The sequence below is a fragment of the Paroedura picta genome, chromosome 2, assembly GCF_049243985.1.
Source record: "Paroedura picta isolate Pp20150507F chromosome 2, Ppicta_v3.0, whole genome shotgun sequence".
In the NCBI taxonomy this organism is placed as follows: domain Eukaryota; kingdom Metazoa; phylum Chordata; class Lepidosauria; order Squamata; family Gekkonidae; genus Paroedura; species Paroedura picta.
The window spans coordinates 82,084,665-82,100,451 of record NC_135370.1 but is presented as its reverse complement, the minus strand read 5'-3'; the positions used below and the strand labels follow the sequence as shown (position 1 = coordinate 82,100,451).

At 40.7% G+C, this 15,787-nt stretch overlaps 1 protein-coding gene across 2 annotated transcripts in view; it reads right to left on the bottom strand.

Annotated features, from left to right (window-relative positions):
- Nucleotides 1-5,801: 5,801 nt before the first annotated feature.
- PTDSS2 (phosphatidylserine synthase 2) overlaps nucleotides 5,802-15,787 on the bottom strand; it is a 32,999-nt gene continuing 23,013 nt past the window's right edge. Inside the window, exons 8-12 of one of the 2 annotated variants that reach the window (XM_077321258.1) lie at nucleotides 12,579-12,697; nucleotides 12,216-12,330; nucleotides 10,452-10,597; nucleotides 8,570-8,628; nucleotides 5,802-8,029 (exon numbers count right to left, since the gene is read on the bottom strand). In XM_077321258.1, the coding sequence (XP_077177373.1) occupies nucleotides 8,001-8,029; nucleotides 8,570-8,628; nucleotides 10,452-10,597; nucleotides 12,216-12,330; nucleotides 12,579-12,697 (468 nt within the window). In that variant the 3' untranslated portion in view covers nucleotides 5,802-8,000. Of the gene's footprint in view, nucleotides 8,030-8,569; nucleotides 8,756-10,451; nucleotides 10,598-12,215; nucleotides 12,331-12,578; nucleotides 12,698-15,787 lie in introns of both variants that reach the window. The other variant, XM_077321257.1, reaches the window with a different exon arrangement.

Here is a 15,787-nt window from a genome sequence, read left to right as displayed (position 1 = left end):
CTAAGACTATAAGCAATAAAACTAATGAATATAATTCTTCCTTCACAACAGTTGACACAACTGGATGGAAGGTGGTGGTTACTTACCTAAAACAATGTTTGTGTATGTTTTAAGGGTGAACTCTCTCATATTCAAGGTTCTATTGATCATCATGAGAGGCTGGGAAAGCATGTTCCTTCACATCAAACTACCTCAAGGCTTGGGGGAAGGAGTGATTCTCCCTATAGTGTTTGTTGACGGAATATACACATTACATAGCTAGAGCAACCCAGAATGAAGGGATGGTTTAATGTAGGTTTGTAAAGCTAGAGACATTACATATCTAACCTTAATATTTTGCATATATTTGGTCACACAAAACTGCCTTATACTGAATTAGACCAGTGGCCTATCAAGATCAATATAGTCTACTGAAGATTGGTAGCGTCTCTCCAGCTCACAGACACAGAAGAAGAGCTGGTTCTTGTACCCACTTTTCACTACCTGGAGTCTCAAAGCCACTTACAATCGACTTTCCTTTCTCTCTCAACAAAAAACACCCTATGAAGTAGGTGGGGCTGAGAGATCTCTGAGAGTAAAAGTTCTTTGTGAACAGCTCTAAAAGAACTGTGAACAGCCCAAGGTCACCTATCTGGCTGCATGTGGAGGAACGGGGAATCAAACCTGGCTCACCAGATTAGAAGCTGCCGCCGTTCCTAATCACTACACCAAGCTGGCTCTTTTTCTCTTTCACATCTTTTAAACTGGAGACTGCAGGGATCAAACCTAGAACCTTATGCACACCAGGCCGAATGCTCAAATACTGAACAATGCAATCACCTGCTCAATGTACCTGGTAACAGTCTTATTTCAACAAAAGTTTGTATTACCTAACCTAGCTCCTTGGAAGATGGCAGAATAAAAATGCAATAAATAAATGAATCTAATAGCAGAGGTCTGGCACCATGCAGAAGGCTTAATCTACACAATGCTGTCGGCCACAACTGTGATTTAGCATTTTTAGAGCCTCTTGTGGCACAGGTGGTAAGGCAGCAGAAATGCTGTCTGAAACTGTCTGCCCATGAGGCTGGGAGTTCAATCCCAGCAGCCGGCTCAAGGTTGACTCAGCCTTCCATCCTTCCGAGGTCGGTAAAATGAGTACCCAGCTTGCTGGGGGGTAAACGGTCATGACTGGGGAAGGCACTGGCAAACCACCCCATATTGAGTCTGCCATGAAAACGTTAGAGGGCGTCACCCCAAGGGTCAGACATGAACCGGTGCTTGCACAGGGGATACCTTTACCTTTAAACCCCTGGTGTGCAGTGTGTGCGACTTTGTAAAATTATATATTTAATGTGGACCAGCCAGAGATGGGAGTGGCCAGGATGGGGTGGTGACAATGGCTTCAGCAGCCTATGGGGGTGGGGTGGGGGTTAGGTGAGCCTGAGCCTAGAGCAGATGGGTTCCTCCTCTGCTACAAGTACCCAGCTTGTTCTACAACAGAGTAGCCCTACTGAAGAGAAGTTCAGCTCAGGCATAGCTCTGTTTATAGAAATTACATGTTCAGGAGCCATAAGGCAACTCACTGCCTGTATTACTTTTGCTACACTTGGTTTGTAAAATGAGGTTGCCCTCATGTCACTCCTGTGTTTACTTTGTTAGGAGAAAAAAACACACCCTTACTTGGCCTCCTTTAGTACTTGTACTCCAGCACCCCCTTGTGGCAAATGAGCCTGAATAGATCTTTTAATATTTCAAATGGCTGCATTTGCAATCTCTCTCCTTCTTCCTTCTCACTGCATCAAGACATTCTCATATAAAAGCAACATAAGCATCTGATTTTGATATTTTCTTACCTGATAGCTAATTGTGGCCATAAAGAACCAAGCTTACACAAACTGCCTAGCTGGAATGTTTATCATAACTGTAGATGCATAGCTCCTGACATCCTATCCATTGGCCACAGCTTTAGTGCAGCTTCAACTTGGCAAGAGAAGCAGCCTGAAGACCTTTGAGACATGTGGAGAATGGGCATTCTATGACACTTCATGAGCTAGAACCTAGCTAAAAAATGTTTGACATTTCAAACAGCTTCAAATCATCTTCCTTTCCTCTCCCTTGCAACAGTCACCCTGTGAGGTAGGTGAGGCTGATAGTGCTCTGAGAGAACTGTGACTGGCCCAAGGCCACCCAGTTCACTCATTAGGTCAGTTTGTTATAATAAACCCTTGAGGACCTCTCTGGTTAGCAGGTTTAAATCTGGTTTTCACAGGGGGCTATTACCTTGAACAAACCCGGCAAATTTTCTTTATAGAATGAAATACATTGTGGATACTGGGTTTTAAGAAGTGCTGTGTTTTTGAAGTTAACATTTGCCACAAAAGAAGTGTCAGACACAGATATATTTTCAGGCAGTTGGAAATGGAACTGCTGGAGTTCTAGGTCATCTGGAAAACAAACCAGCATTTGATGCAGTTTAGCCATCTAAGCCTGTTAGCTGATTGCATGAAATTAATTGCAGATTCAGCAGCCCCCCCCCCCCCATGTTACAATTATCCTTCAAGCCCACCACCACGAGAATAAAATTCCTTGAATTAACTCCCCCCCCCAGGGGGAGGCAAAATAGAAATATAACTTAGCACATAATTATTTCAGGTGCAGACTGTTGTTAACAGAATGCCATTTCTAGTATGAATTCATCCAGTAGGCTCACACGTGCTGTTCTTCTCAACATCAACATGCACGTCTGCAATCTGAACTTACTCCTGGCGCTCTACCTTTACAGGGCTGTTACACTTTTAATCATTTCAACTGGATTCAAACTAAAATTTTGAGGTGTGTGCAACTGTAGTGTGCTGTCAACTCATGGGTATAGTGGAAGACAATAGGCTTCTTTCCCAGTTACACTGGCCATAGAGCAGTAAGGAGTCATTGCTTTTCTCCTTAAGTGTAGGAATAGTAAGTGTATTATTGCACACAGTGCACAATACATCTCTGGCTATAAGAGAACTGGTTGATTCCAGATTACCTTTTCTGCTAATGGAAAACACAGTGCAATAGTACTTGCTGCAGCCCACTGGCCTGGTCTTCCTGAAATGCCACTCCCATGACCCACAGGAATGACAAATCAAAGGTCCCTGGCACGTACTGGGGATGGGCAGACATTTTACCTTCCCTTCCTTAACCTGAATCTAACCCATAATACATGCATCTAAAAACAAGCTTAGCTAGATACAGAACCCTCATGCTGTAAGAAATGACATTGTGCTGAAAGATGCAGATCAACGGCACTCAGCAACTGTTACAACAAAGGACTTCTGACTGGCTTTTGAGCCAGAAGATCTAACATCTGCTGAAACAATGCAGCAATACAAATGACTGAAAGAGACACTGCCTAGTGATTTTTTTTCTGAACATCTTACAAAAGGCCCCACAAAAGGTTCATTTTGATGTCAGCACCAACACCTGTTCATTTGCTTATCGTCTCTCACACATCTTGTTCTTTAGGAGACCCTCCTTTGTTAAGATAGCAGATTGAAATCCAGATACATGATACTGTAAATGAAAAATAAGTAGCAATTGTGTCCAAATATTTCCGAGCTCAAGTTAACCAGAAGAGAAAGACTCACACAGAAGGGATCATGATCAAGGATCTTGTAATGTGATTTCCAGACACAGGAAGTGCAGCACCTCTGCACGTGCGGCTGTCACGGCTTATCCACTCTTCCAGTGTGACTGTAAAGATAGGTTTAGGAGACACTACTAGCATAGTGCTGATGACCAATAAGCCAATGGTGAATTCCAAACAGGTGAGGTTCCAGTAACTTGGACTGAATTCTGCTCATTATTGGTTTATGATCCTGTCCTACTGTGCTCCACACACACATCCCTCTCAATAACTTCTTCCATTCTGGTCCATGTAAATGAATTTTAGGGAGTCTAAACCAGTAGCCACTATAAGATACCTTATAATTAGTTATCAAGATAGGCAGTCAGTTAAGGACTATATTTATTGTTTACTGTATGGCATGTGTGTAATACAGCCAGGAGATCCTAGTCTGGCAGCCAGACAAGAGGCATTCAGAGGTGGTTTGCGATTGTCTGGCTCAGCATTATGACCTCTAGTGTTCCTTGGAGCTCTCCCGTCTAAATATGTACCAGAGTTGACCCTGTTTAGCTTCTGAGAGCTAATGAGATTAGACTTGCCAGGTCAGGAGCCAGGTGAGGAAATTGGAAGATATAGGACTATACAAAAGGGAGTGAACATTTTTTGCTCACAGCATTGTCCAAGTTAATATCCATAGCCAGTAAATCATAGCACAACTGCAGCTCATTTTTTATCCCTCAGCACCTATTAAAATATTGCAACATAAGTCTCCTGCTGAACCGTAACTCTGGGAATCACTACAGTAGATGGCTGAATTACACAATCCAAAAGAGGAGTCGAGAGCTCTAGTTGTCTTAAGCAGAGACTAAGGAATTGATATTCCAGCAGTGAAAATGCCAATTTCCCACACTTTGGGGACTAAATTTAGATGTAAGATAAACCTCAAAGCCAGGTTAGTTACAAGCATGGATGACTGGGTTTCTCCAGCATATTAGCCCCAGTCCTATGAACAAGCAACCAGTATGGTAGTACTTCACCTTACTGTTAGAACAATTGAATTGTTCAAAGGATCTCCTTCAGATTACAAACCATCCCATCCTCATTTACTCAGTCCTCGGTTGTTGCTTATTTTCAGCTATCTAGTTAAAGGAAAATGAGCATGAGCATGAAGTTTGAACAGCTTACATTTTTGGAAATGTTTCCCCTTTTCAGTCATGTTTATGCATTTTTATCATAGAACAGAAAGTAAAAGACTAGAAAATTATGCCACCCAGTCTTTTATTTGAGGGAGGACTCCGTCAAACATCCAGAAATTACAGATTGCACTCTGGATGCCTGGGTTGATTTGTCAGAGTAAGACACAGTTAAGACCCATTCCTAGTCTTGCTGGCATCTGGGATGCAAGTTCTGTGATGGACCCACTAGCAGCATACTACAAAACGTTGACGGAGGGAGGAGCCATGGAAACGTCACAGTTGTTGACCCAAGCAGGACAATGATGCTTTGTCTGAAACGTCTTCATGAAACACCTGTGCAGAACAATGCTGACATCAACAGGTTTTGGATATGCTGAGAACTATACATTTGAGGGTACTATTATAGCTTCTAATTCAGTGTAAAGCTGCTTTGTTGTATTATCATAGAAAACAGAGGACTTTTAAGGTGACAGATCTGAAGTACTGGGCACAGTTCTGCTCAAACTGCCAAGGTATCTCTTAAATCAACACAATTATTGCCTAACTTCTTCTGGACAGCATCCCATTATCCTGATATTAGGTATTAAACTCAGATCAACTTGAAGCACATAACTGGTACTTTCAGCACTTCCCCAGTCAAAACTCTTGATTGTTCACCCAAGTAGAAAAAGAAGAAGGGTTAGTTCTTATATGCCACTTTTCTCTACCAGGAATCTCAGAATGGCTTACAATCATCTTACCTTTCCTCTCCCCACAACAGACACTCTGTGAGGTAGGTGAGGCTGAGAGCCCTGATAATACTGCTCAGTCAGAACAGCTTTATCAGTGCTGTGATGAGCCCAACGTCGCCCAGTTGGCTGCATGTGGAGGAGCGGGGAATCAAATCTGACTCACCAGATTAGGAGTTGATGCTTCTAACCATTATACCAAGCTGGCTCTCCCAGGACTTTCCATTGCTCTCCAATGAGACAAGACATCCTACTCAACTCCCAACACACATAGAGTTTGCAATGCTGAGATACATCAGCAAACATCCTTTTATTACACTTCAGTTATACAGACTGACTGTAAAACTCAATATTTCAATGAACAAAGATCAGTATAAAAGTAAGTCTGAGAGTAGGTCAACTTCAATATGGGAAACACTGTTCCCCACCTCTTATCCTTGCAATCTTATGTAATTGGTTCCTAACAAATGAAATTAAAAAAAAAGAACACTATCAAGTTCACCCCATTGCACTTGTAACCACCAGAATTACACGGAGGACGTTAGAACACAAAAGTACAAGGGCAGAGTTTACTAGTACAAGAACAGACTATATGCCTATGCAAGCCTCATAAAACTGGGGTCCCACCAGCACAAGTACTACTACCTCTAGTCAGTTCACAAGACAGGTACAAAAGGAACCTGTAGTTCCAAAAATGTACTGCATCCATATATAGGAAAGGCTTCTTATATGTATCAATTCAACTCAGCATATGTTCTTAACAGAAGTCTGTTAATGTCTAGTTACAGCCCCCAGTATATTACTGAATAGCAGAGAAATTCTAATTTTAAATACCAAAGTGAAGTTGAAGTATTAAGCACAAATCAATAATCTTCATGTAACCTTCCTCATACTAATTATGAAGACGAGTTCCTTCACTCATGTAATGTACTAAAGACGGTTCCATTTGCTAAACTATGAGAAATTCATTTTAATTGAAATGTTTTATTTTGCCCTGCTGAAACTGTCCATTTAAAAGAAAACTGTATTAGTGTTGTCGAAACAAGGGAAGGCAGACTTACCATTCAAGTATCAACTGAAAGTGAGTCAAGATCTGTGCATTGTGCTTTAACCAGCAGCATTTTTAGAGATTTTATGTGGATGAAGTAGGCAAGATGAGGCTTAGAATGTTTAGCTTATATGCATTTTAAAATAAATGTCTAAACATTTTAACAGATTTAGGATTAATCAGATAAAATTTAGTTCAGTGTTACGTATAGAGAAAAACCCGCATAGCTGTTTTCGGAATGTGCAACAAATTCCTATGATAACAACTGTCATCATAGAAAGGATGTTTATAAATATGGACGGACACCTTGTGCCCAAGCTTTGTTCTGGGAGGAAAGATAAACACAAGATAGCCAGCACCCTTGGACTGGAGGCTCTGGGGTAATGTCAGCTGTAGCCTCCAAGCATTCAAAGGATGCTCTGCAGTTGCTTATCCCCACCCTCACAGTATTTAGCGCACTTTAACTATTCCGGAGGATCAAGTGATACTCTCTGCCTTGCAGAATAGGGGGGCCCATGACTGACACACTCACCACCTTGGAAAGAGCAGAAAACAACTCTGTGGGAGAATAAGGCAAACAATACACAACTCTGGTGGATTAATTCTTCTGCTAGTGTGAGCTTTCACTTGCTCTGTTTAGCCAGTAGACAGCAAAGTTAAACTCATTGACCTAAAGAGATGATCAGGATAAAAATGGACTAAGAGGTATTTATCATCATGTTGTATAAAACAGCAGGCTGCTTTAAGGTAATGCACCTTTGCTTTGAGAAACAGCCAGCCAGAACCAGGAGACCTCTGGGACAGTCATAACAGTAGGCTGTGCAAGATATGCAGTTTGTTCTCTTGCTCCAACCACATCCCTCCACTTATCTGGCTAGTAGTGCCCCTGTTAAGTGAATTAATCTAAAGGACATGAGTATTACAGTACAGTTCATGACAGCTGTTTCAGCAGGAAATACTCAACTCTTCTTCACAGTGCACCTAATTTCATAAAACGTGTTCCTGATGCCCCAAAGCAGTAACAGCGATCCAGAAGTGGGGCCCCTCGCATCTGTCCAAGCCTTCCCAATCTTCATTTTTACAAGATGACACAAATATTTAAAAACACACTCAGATGGAGACCCCCTTTGTTTGTGGGGAACATTGCTTCTAATGTTAGCTGTAAACATCTTCTGCAAACAAGATTAGATGACACCTTTCTCAACTGGAATCTTGCACATGAGAAAACACTAAAACTTACAAAATTAGGTAGGGTTAAACTTGCAAGTCAAGTTACATTTGACTCCAGTAAGATAATCCACTTAGCCCTTAATTTGTTACTCAAGTTCAAAGTTTTTTCTCTCTCAGTTTATTCCCATTGTGCTCATCTGCCAAAGCAGAAAGTCCATCACCATTGCTCAGACACTTGTCCTTCCTGTATTTGTGTTCTTGTTTTTGCCTTCTTATCTCTTTGTACCGCAAGGTGATGTCACTAGAAAGTAGAGAAGATATTTCAGTGGAAGAGGATTCAAGACATTCTACTTTTAGCTTATGGAAAGAAATTACTGCACTTTTAAACTTGCTGTTTATTTCCCTGAAAAAGGCAATAGACATTGATTACATACACAAACGTTAAACATTTCCTAATTCTAAGATGACAACTATAGCTACTGCAAATTATCTAGGGGTAGAAGAAAGCTCACTTCCTGATTCTCCCCCACCCTAGAACACAAGGAAAGAGCTATTACACAGACAACCTATATTAGAGATCACAAAGTAGAGAGCAGCTGCTATCTATTAGCTCTACACTGTTTCTCTGAAGTATGATCCTAATCATAGCTGCTCCCACTCTATCCTGGGCTTTCTAGCAGCATCTGGCTGGCCACTATTTGAACCAGCACATTGGACAAGATGGATTCTAGTAAAAAACTGAACATCACAGAAGATTTCTTATGTTGTGATTTAAAAGTTATACCAAGAAAACAAACAAAATTAACACAAGCACAAAGATTTTTTTTTTGCTCCTGCTTACCGAATGAAGAAGCGCCATACTGTCCATATGAGCACAAGCATAATTCCAAGGATCCAGCACTGAGTAATGTAGAAAGGAAGTGACAACATTAAGGTGTACGGATCATATTTTATGACAATAAGGAGTTCTGTGACCGTGATAGCAGCAACCAGCCAAGCCTGCTGACCCAACTTCTTATGGAACTTCCTGCAATAAAACAACAACCCTAGCATACAGGCATAGCAAGTTCTTTATTCAAAACTGTATTTACAAAGCAATACCAGAATGTAAAACAAAACTACTTTTTTGGGAAATGTCTACCATTATACCACGCTAATTTCAAAACACTAATTTCAGGTATTTTTCTTTACCTTGGTGGATCCAAAAGATTATTTTTGGGAACTGGCATTTAAGCTGTGTGGTTTCAGAAGCACCTGAAGGCAGGTATGCTACCATAGAGTCCATAATACCAGTATCAGATGGCATCACCGGGGACCGGTCAACGTGTGACAATTTTACTTAGGCCTGGGGGGTAGTCTTTTGCCAAGGGACATCACACCTGTCTGAGCCCCTGACTTCCTGCTGCCCGCTGGGGGGCATTGCCAGGGAGAGCCCCAGCCATGGCGGCCTCCAGAGAGCACTAAAGATGAGCTGGCGGCAGAGTGGCAGGGCAGTACCCGAGGCAGCAGCTGGGGAGGAGGACGAGGAGGAGCCGCGGCCCAGTACTGACTGATCCACGGACCTGCACCGGTCTCCGGACCAGGGGTTGGGGACCATTGCTCTAAATCATGACCCTGGTAGCGAGTTCCCCTCATACTCTCACAACAACACTGGAGGTATCTTCAGGAGTGAATGGCAAAGGAAGCCCCACTCAATTGTGATGCCCTGAATTGCTGCAGCTGTGACTGTCAAGTGTCTGGGGTCATCCTTGTTTTCCCCATAAATACACTATCTAGTCCATCCTATGTTTCAGATCACAGAGCCCTTGTTTGCAGTTCTACAGAAATGAATGGGAGTCTACTGAAAACCAAGTCAGTCCCATCTGGCTTGCACCCGGCTGTTTCTTCAACCACAGAACACAATATTAGGATCTGGCTTCAAAATATTAATTTAGAGGTTTTTAGAATCTTTTCATAAAGGTTACTTTGGTCATATTTTGAATGTATCCGTATTCACTACATTAATGTACTACCAAAGCATAGAGTAATAATTTTAAATGTACAGTTAAGTTTCATAAACATTGGGCAGTTTTTAGTTATCCGCTGGAATTACTGTTGCAACCACATTTCCACCTCTTGTATTAAGCTATTATGTAATGCATACAATAAAAAGAAGAATCAGGGATATACTTTGAAAGCAGCAACTAAGCAGCATTTTCAGAACTTTGCAAATCTCATGGGGAAACCAGATGCCATGAGAATATCTACATATCATTATTAACATATGACTTGGAGATGAATGTGCTTGTTTTGTTCTTTGTAAGTGCAGGGGTGAGTTAAAGTCTGCAATTCCCTCCATCTTACCCTGCTATAACATTACTAGAAGTATTTGCACCCAGGTGTACTGCAATACTAGAAGACAACAGGGCCTGGGAAAAATTGTTCAAGTAATGGGGTGCACTGCTTTGCAGGGATGTGCATGCACAAGGTTCTGCTAGCCCCATACCCTATTTTCTGTAAAAGTGGATGTGTCCCACACTCCCACTTCCCATGTAGTCAGACACAATCTGTTCTATGTTTGAAAACAAAAAGGCTACTGATTCCTTTGCTGCAGCAGCATTGTTCGTTGCTCTGGCCATCCCTTGATACACACACGCACTAAGTTGCAGCAACCCCCAGAAGTTCCAAAAATAAAACTAAAATAAAGCAATTATTCTACTACTTAAACAAGAGGAATAGCTTACGGGTCATCCATGAAGTCATAGATTTCTCTCATGGCTACACCGCCCACATTCACAAAGAAGACAAGTCGCAGCAGGACCAAGTAGTGTTCTGGAGGCATCCAGAGGACAAACTTCAAGTAAAAAGTGTTCAACTCTGCCAATAAAAACTGAAATACAAAACTGAATCATTTAACTTTAAGAGACTTTCAATAATTCAAATTTAATGCATCATAGTTTTGGAAAGCACAGATATTAGGTGTATTCTTGCATCATGAACAAAAATGCAAAGTACTGATTTAATTGTTTTGCATTTTGCAAAGTTCCATTTTCATCATTTTCTAATCTACATCCCTTGGAAGTGCAGTCACCTGTGCAAAGGCACTGGACTTCCATTTCCTACCACCCACAAATTATTTTTACGGAACCGCTGAACAATGAAAGGCACCTCTAGCACTATCAACTCAAATTTTATCAAAATGATGGAAATTATCCCTTTTTCATAGTTCACTATTGTTTATGAACTTAAATCCATAAGGGCTTGGATCCTGCCCAAAATTTTCACAAGTGCAAGGGGGGCAATTTTATGGATTTCTCCCCTCCTCCAGGAGACTGACCCCCTCAGCTATTCCGGGGAGCGTTCCTGAGAATACGTTGTTATGGGAAAGGGAAATCAGCCAAAATCACACACCCTTCTTTGCATTCAGAAAAATTCTAAGTGGTATCCAAGCTACAAAGTCCTACTGGAGCCAGTGAGATACAGGAACTGCCAGATCTATTTGTGCAAACATGTTTGCCTATTCAAAATACTTCTGAAGTAGTTTTTGAATTCTGAAGTATTCCACAAAATTACTTTATTCAAGTGACTAAGATAGCCTTTTAAAAAGTCACACTTTAGATCAGTGTTCTTAAAACAAGTGTGGGAGCCCAGTAGCAGGCGACACACAAGTTTCTCCTAGACCCGTTTACCAAATGGAAATGCTTATAATTTATTAGATACAGAATGTCAAAACTGCCACCTTTCCTAGAACCCCATTATAACTCAAGTTGTGGTTCTGTTTCCTTTAGGTTGCCCTACTCACACATGAAAGCAACAACTTTGGAAAGGCAGGACACTTTTTTGTTTCCAAGTTCTGTATCATCAGGAAATGGCCTCATAAGACTCCTTTCTACTTTTGTTTGTTTGACTGGCTTGCGTTTGGGATGAAGGAATGGTTTCAAACAAACTATATATTTTCCTATATCTATTTTTAGACTCAGAAGCTGCTTTTATGATCTAAGGTTCATAGAATCATAGAATAATAGTTGGAAGGGACCTCATGGGTCATCTAGTCCAACCCCCTGCACTATGCAGGACACTCACATCCCTCTGCTTCCACAGAATCAGCCTCTCCGTCAGATGGCTATCTAGCCTCTGTTTAAAAATTTCCAAAGATGGAGAACCCACCACCTCCTGAGGAAGCCTGTTCCACTGAGAAACCGCTTTGTCAGGAACTTCTTCCGGATGTTCAGATGGAATTTCTTTTGAATTAATTTCTTCCCATTCATTCTGGTCTGTCCCTCTGGGGCAAGAGAGAACAATTCTGCTCCATCCTCTATATGGCACCCTTTTAAATACTTGAAGATGGTAATCAGATCCCCTCTCAATCGTCTCCTCTCTAGGTTAAACTAAGTTGTTTTGCTATGGAAATTTGAAAACCTTTATTTATGTTAGTAAAAAGGCAAAATGTAGTTTTGGAAGGAGTTACATTAATTTGTTGCATCTATAAGAAAGTAAAGGGTCCTTACTACAAACATAATACCACAGACTGCTAGCCATCTGCGAAGGCTGGATGCTGGCTTCCACTCAAATTTAACCCAACTGTATGGTGTGAATTGGAAGGCAATTCTCTTCATTTTACCTCTGTGGGGAAAAACAAATCAAATATCCTGTGATGAAGTCTTGTGATTTGATATGTGTAGCACATTTTAGTTAATTATTTTTATTTTGGTATCTACTAAAATTGGCAAATATGTAACTGCAAGTTACCCACCTATCTAGCATGCATGAAAAGTAATTGGTTGTAACCTAAATCTAATTGGGGGAAATATATTAGCATATCAAAGCTCTTGCATGTTTCCACTATATGATTTATTTATTATTTAACGTACTTATAAGTGGGAATGTTCCAAAGCCCTTGCCATTTATATGTTTTCAAGGAAAGCCACCCTAAAGTCTTCATTCCACAGTAAATGCCAAGTCCATTGCATAAGAGTACATCCATAATCCACTGAAAGAAAAAAGGGAAATACACTTAATTACCACAACCTCAGTGATGCAGCAACAGCAGCACTGTGGATTCACTTGTATATGCGCCTGTAATCTAGTTATTCTACAGCAGATCGCACAATACAGAGATGTGCATGTAACATTGCAAATAACTTTTAAAAAATCACTCAACACCATCCTTGGATAGGAAGAAGATCCTCTATATTCATCCATATACCCCCAAAAAATCTGCTGAACACTGAGTTTCTGTACTGAAATGACTGAACCCTTCAATACTAAGATTATTACACACAAACCATCCATCCACCACTTTATAAGCTAAACAAGATAATGCCAAAGGATTTAACTGATAAGAGGGTGGGTGAACGTTTTTTGCTACAACAGTTCAGGAATTTCTTTGATGGTCAATCTCTCATGGCATATATTATACTGCTACAATATTTGTATAAAATCTTAAGGTGTGGACTTGTGACCACTTCACTGACACTTCCCATTAAATGTTCCTGTTTCTCATACTGGGTCTACCACCTACCCAGTCACTACTGGATAAACTATTCTTTCCCCGGCTTGCAACTTTTGCTTCAGCTATTTTGATTAAGTTTCCTCCACTCTTTAATTCTTCAACAGAAAAAAATCGTAATTTTAAAAAGTAAATAGCTTTAAATGCCAAATTCCAAATTTGTTGTTTATCAGGTAACCCATCATTTACCCTGTAAGAATAAATGCAACACTTACAACCCATAAATAACCAAATGGGGTATTTCCCCATGTATGACGAACTTCTAAGGTTGTTAACAAGCCTAGAAAAAAATGTCCTATCTTTAAATAGAAGTTTAGTGTGTGGAAATAGGCAGTTCAAAAGCCTTTCACAGGGTATGGAAGCAAATACCACTGGATAAATAGCATGAATTATGTCTCTATTAAAGGGACAGGACATTTTTTCTCCAGGCCTATTAGCAACCCTATTAATTAGTATATTCAAACTTTTATTCAGTGGTCTTTCTGCTTCCATACTTCCAGATCATTTACATTAGTAAAATTAAAAAACTTTCTGTACACAAAGCTATTACAATTGTTCTTTAGATTGTAAGGGTCAAATAATTTTCCCTCTCACCTCCCCTAACTACTCAGATTGAATTAATAACTAAATGCCCTTTTGTAGGTTGCCAACGGAGCAGTTTGGGACAAGTTATGAGGCACTGGGATACCACTATGGTGAATTAAATATACAGAGTAGACTTCTATGGAGTCTTCAAACTTCTATTGTCCTTTATTCTTTGATATTCATGAAGTCCAAACGCGTTTTTCAAGGGACATCAATTCTTAGAAAATACAAAGGTACAATTAGTAGTTGTTCAAAAATAATTAATAAATGTATACCAACAATATAAATGACTAATGTCATGAATACATACTTAATGTTTCCTCCTGTTCCTTGATCTACACTGGGAAAAGCACTCATGCCATAAGAACACGCCTGAGCGAGCATAAGTCTCAAATTAAAAATGGTATTCTTTCTGCCCCATTGTCCAACATTGTTTAATTAAAAATCATAAATTTGAACAATTGCATTGTTATGCGTTTAAAAAGCTTGAAAAAGAAAGCTTTAAGAGACTAGATGTTAATCAGTTATTGGAGCAGGGGGAAACTTGTGCAATTTTTAAAATTGGAACTATGGAACCTAAGGGGCTGAACAACCTGTTGGATTTCCGCTGCATTCTGTAACTGCTGTATCTGTTGACTCATAGGTGTTTTGCAGTGTCCCACAGCTGTGGACAATTATAGATGGTATTTAACATTCCCTCCACCCTGATTCAGGTGTGTCTGGAACTCCATAAGCTACGAGTAGCAATTGTTAAAACAACCTTGTAAGTCTCCGAGTAGCAATTGTTAAAACAACCTTGTAAGTCTCCGTTATGTCTTGGTTTCAAAAAGTTAAAGTGATAATAGCAATATAGGACGTAGTTTTTGTTTAATTTTACAATGACTGATTTATATACTAGAGATTCTTGTTATCATAATAACTGGAATGTTTTGTTTCTGTTTTAGACTCAATGTTAAGAGATTATTTCAACGAATCGAACTTGGTTTTGAAAACATTATGTATTCATGGCATTAGTAATTTATATTGTTGGTATACATTTATTAATTATTTTTGAATAACTACTAATTGTACCTTTGTCTTTTCTAAGAATTGATGTCCCTTGAAAAAGCTAAAGAGCAAAACGCGTTGGGACTTGTTGAATATCCTTATCCATGGTTATTTGTGAAATAATGTGGGGGGTGAGATGTGTCCAGCTGTCCAAGCAAAGCTGGCTGCCCCCTAATTGGCCCTGCCCCTTCCCATCCTCCGTCCCTGAACTCTAGCCTCTTTGCTCTCAGACGTGCCTCAGTGCCTGGAGCCAATAGCAGGTAAGGGCCCTGGGCAAAGGGTCGTGGTGGAGGGCTTGCTAACGAGGGCCTCCTGGCCTGCTAGGCTGGGCCTGCTCCTGCTGACTGCCTGCTAAGGAGCTCTGTCCCAGGCCTGCTAACGAGCTGGCCAACCGCTGCCCGCCCCACTTGATCTGGCTGAGAGCTGCAGCCCAAAGCTGCACCTTAAGCTGCCTGGCCAGAGGCCAGGGGAGAGGGCCCTTTCAAGGCCCGTTCTTAGGAACGGGCTTTGAAGCTAGTCAAAGAATAAAGAACAATGGAAGTTTGAAGACTCCATAGAAGTCTACTCTGTATATTTAATTTGCCATAGTGGTATCCCAGTGCCTCACAACTTGCCCTGTGTTTGGTCCTTCACTGGGTCCTACCCCTCCTATATTATTTTTGCTTAATGGAGCAATTGGATCCAGCAGTACTTTCTGCAGATGGAAAGGAATTTTGCCTGCAGATCTGCTTCTCTACTTCCACCTTCCCACTGCAGACCAACTGTTGTTCCTGCAGGACAAGGCATTACTTAGGAACATGATGGTAGCTTGAGGTGTTTACCTGGAGGGGGAATATTAACAAAAGACACCCCCCCCCATACACACACACTTTGTATTTGTAGAAGTGCTCCACAGAATCCAACCCACAAACTTCTTGTTTCTTTACAGGGATAGTACTC